The following is a 2257-nucleotide window of genomic DNA, read 5'->3' on the forward strand; positions in this document are numbered from 1 at the left end:
GCGGGGCTGCGACTCCTGGGTCGTTCTCTGGTTATCACCTCTTCCCCCTCCCGCTGCCTGCGGTGGAGTCTCTAGTGGCTCGTAAAGGGTTGGGCTCGGAGCCCACCTCGTCTCCTAGGCTGAATCGGCTGGGTGAGGGCAGGTACCGCCGTAAAGAGCAGGAGGTTGGGACCCCAGAAGGGTCTATAAAAAAAAAATATTGGTGCTGGGGGGTGTTTACAAAGGGGAATTCGCCCGGATCCTCTCCCCCCGCAGCCGGCTCACCCCTGTCTCGCCCGCAGGTGAAGATCTGGTTCCAGAACAAGCGCTCCAAGTACAAGAAGGTCCTGAAGCAGGGCTCGAGCGCGCCCGACGGGGAGCCCCAGCTCCCCTCCTCCKCGCTGTCCCCCCGCTCGCCCGGCGTCCCCCCGCTCTGGGACGTGCCCCTGCCGGGCAAGGGGCCCCCCCTGGCCTCCAGCAGCTACGTCAACGGCTTCGGGCCCTGGTACGCGCTGCACTCGCAGGACACTGTGCCCCGGACCCCCATGATGTGACGCTGCCTCTGCTCCAGCGCCTGCTGGCCCCGGGAGCGCCAGCAAGGAGGGACGCGCCGAGGGGCCGGGAGCCCCCGCAGAGACGCTTCCCCGAGGAAGGGGAAAGAGGAGGAGGAGGAGGAGGAGGAAGGCGACCGCTGTCCGCTCGGACCCGGCGAGCATCCGCCCCATCGCGGGCCGAAGCGAGGCAGCTCCGGAACGAATCCCCCGGCGGGCAGGACTTGGAGCCCCGCTGATGGACGCAGGAGGGGGTCCGCAGCGAGGGGGGCTGGAGTGACCCCGGCAAGGGCCGGAGGGACGGGGTGTCCTGGGAACGTCCCCGGGACGAGGGGATGCATCCCGCAGCCTGGCGTTGTTTGTAGCTGCCTGTACTGCCTCTTACCCCATGCACCCCCTCCATAAACAGCCTWTAAACCCCTCGGTGCCTCCCGCTGCCGTCGGGCGCCTTGCAGGGAGCTTCAGGGCGACAGCCCGGGGAGACGCTCGGAAAAGCAATTTACGGGCAATTTGCGGATGTTGGCATTAATAAGGGGGAGGGGAGCCAGGGCTGGTGGCTCCGGCTGGGGCCGCTGCCCTGCTCTTGCAGCCCGGCTCGGGTGGGGGCCRGGCAGGGTGCCAGCAGCGGGCCCCCTCCTCCGAGCGAGGGAGCCTCGTTGCCCAGACGTGGGCCGTGCTGCGGTTCCCGCTCCAAACGTTCCCGGCGCTCGCATTGCCCCGCTTGAAGGGTCGTTGCCTGCCCCGAGAGCCGCGTTTCCCCCGCTCCGCCCCTCCGCTCCCGTCGCTGCCGATGCTTCAGCGGGTTCCTCACCCCCTTTAAAAAAGGAGGAACGAGACTTCTGCCGAAGGCTGGAAATGGGATGCAGAGCTTACGCTTCCCTGTCCGACACCCGGGTTGTCTTTGRAGCCCTGGAAACATTTGGTGCTTGGGACGAGGGGTCTGGGTGCCCGCGGTGCCRGGGGTCCCTGGCTCGGGGGGGCTCCAGCAGACGATTTCCACCGTGCGGGTGCGGAGGAGGGGAGACGGCAGGCAGCTGCATTTGCTAGTCCCTTTTCCCAGCCCTTCCTGCTCTTTCCCTCCTGCCCTGCCCCATGGGCACGGCCCCATATCACACCCTGATTTGGGCACCCTTGGGTGCACCTCCAGCTCGCCRGGAAACCCSCRCYRCTGGCYGRGGCTYGGGCAGCRGAGCCGGCGTGCTCGCCCGTGCTCGGGGACGCTCGGAGGGGCAGGGAAGGCTCTCGGCGGTGGGCGCGTTCAGGTTTTTCCACCCTTTCCTCCAAACCGGACATCGACCCCGGTTTCCTCTCTGCGGGGGGAGAGGGCTGGCGTTTTCCGAAGCCGATCTCCTCGCTCTCCTCCGTYGGCCGGGAGCATCCCCAGCCTCGGGGAGGTTTGGAAAAGGCCAGGAGCCCCAGGACGGGCCTGGCCCAGGYGGGTTGAACCTGGTGCATGGGAGAAAACAGATGCCCTTCCTGGAGGGAAGCGGAAATCTTGCCGGGTGCCTCTCTGCAGACCACCAGCGCGGGCTGGAAACGAAACCCTGCGAAGAGCCGCGGTGGCTTTGCACCGGGGCGGTCGCTTTGCATCGCCCTCGCGCCCGTCTCCAACCGGCAGCGCCCGAGCCGCGGCCGCCGGCGCTTCCCCGGCGTCGCCCCGGCCGGGGCTGCCGCGTGCCGCGTTAGCAAACAGCTCGGGCGGCGGCGGAGGCGCCGCCGCGGCCGCC

At 68.5% G+C, this 2257-nt stretch overlaps 1 protein-coding gene across 1 annotated transcript in view; it reads left to right on the top strand.

The window, feature by feature from the left end:
* DLX4 (distal-less homeobox 4) overlaps nucleotides 1-584 on the top strand; it is a 6657-nt gene extending 6073 nt beyond the window's left edge. The window contains exon 3 of the mRNA XM_085316364.1: nucleotides 282-584. Coding sequence (XP_085172490.1) covers nucleotides 282-533 — 252 coding nt within the window. The 3' untranslated portion in view covers nucleotides 534-584. The remainder of the gene's footprint in view (nucleotides 1-281) is intronic.
* Nucleotides 585-2257: the final 1673 nt, after the last annotated feature.

This window comes from Rhea americana, unplaced genomic scaffold (assembly GCF_003343005.1).
Source record: "Rhea americana isolate MKP2758 unplaced genomic scaffold, rheAme1 scaffold_468, whole genome shotgun sequence".
In the NCBI taxonomy this organism is placed as follows: Eukaryota; Metazoa; Chordata; class Aves; order Rheiformes; family Rheidae; genus Rhea; species Rhea americana.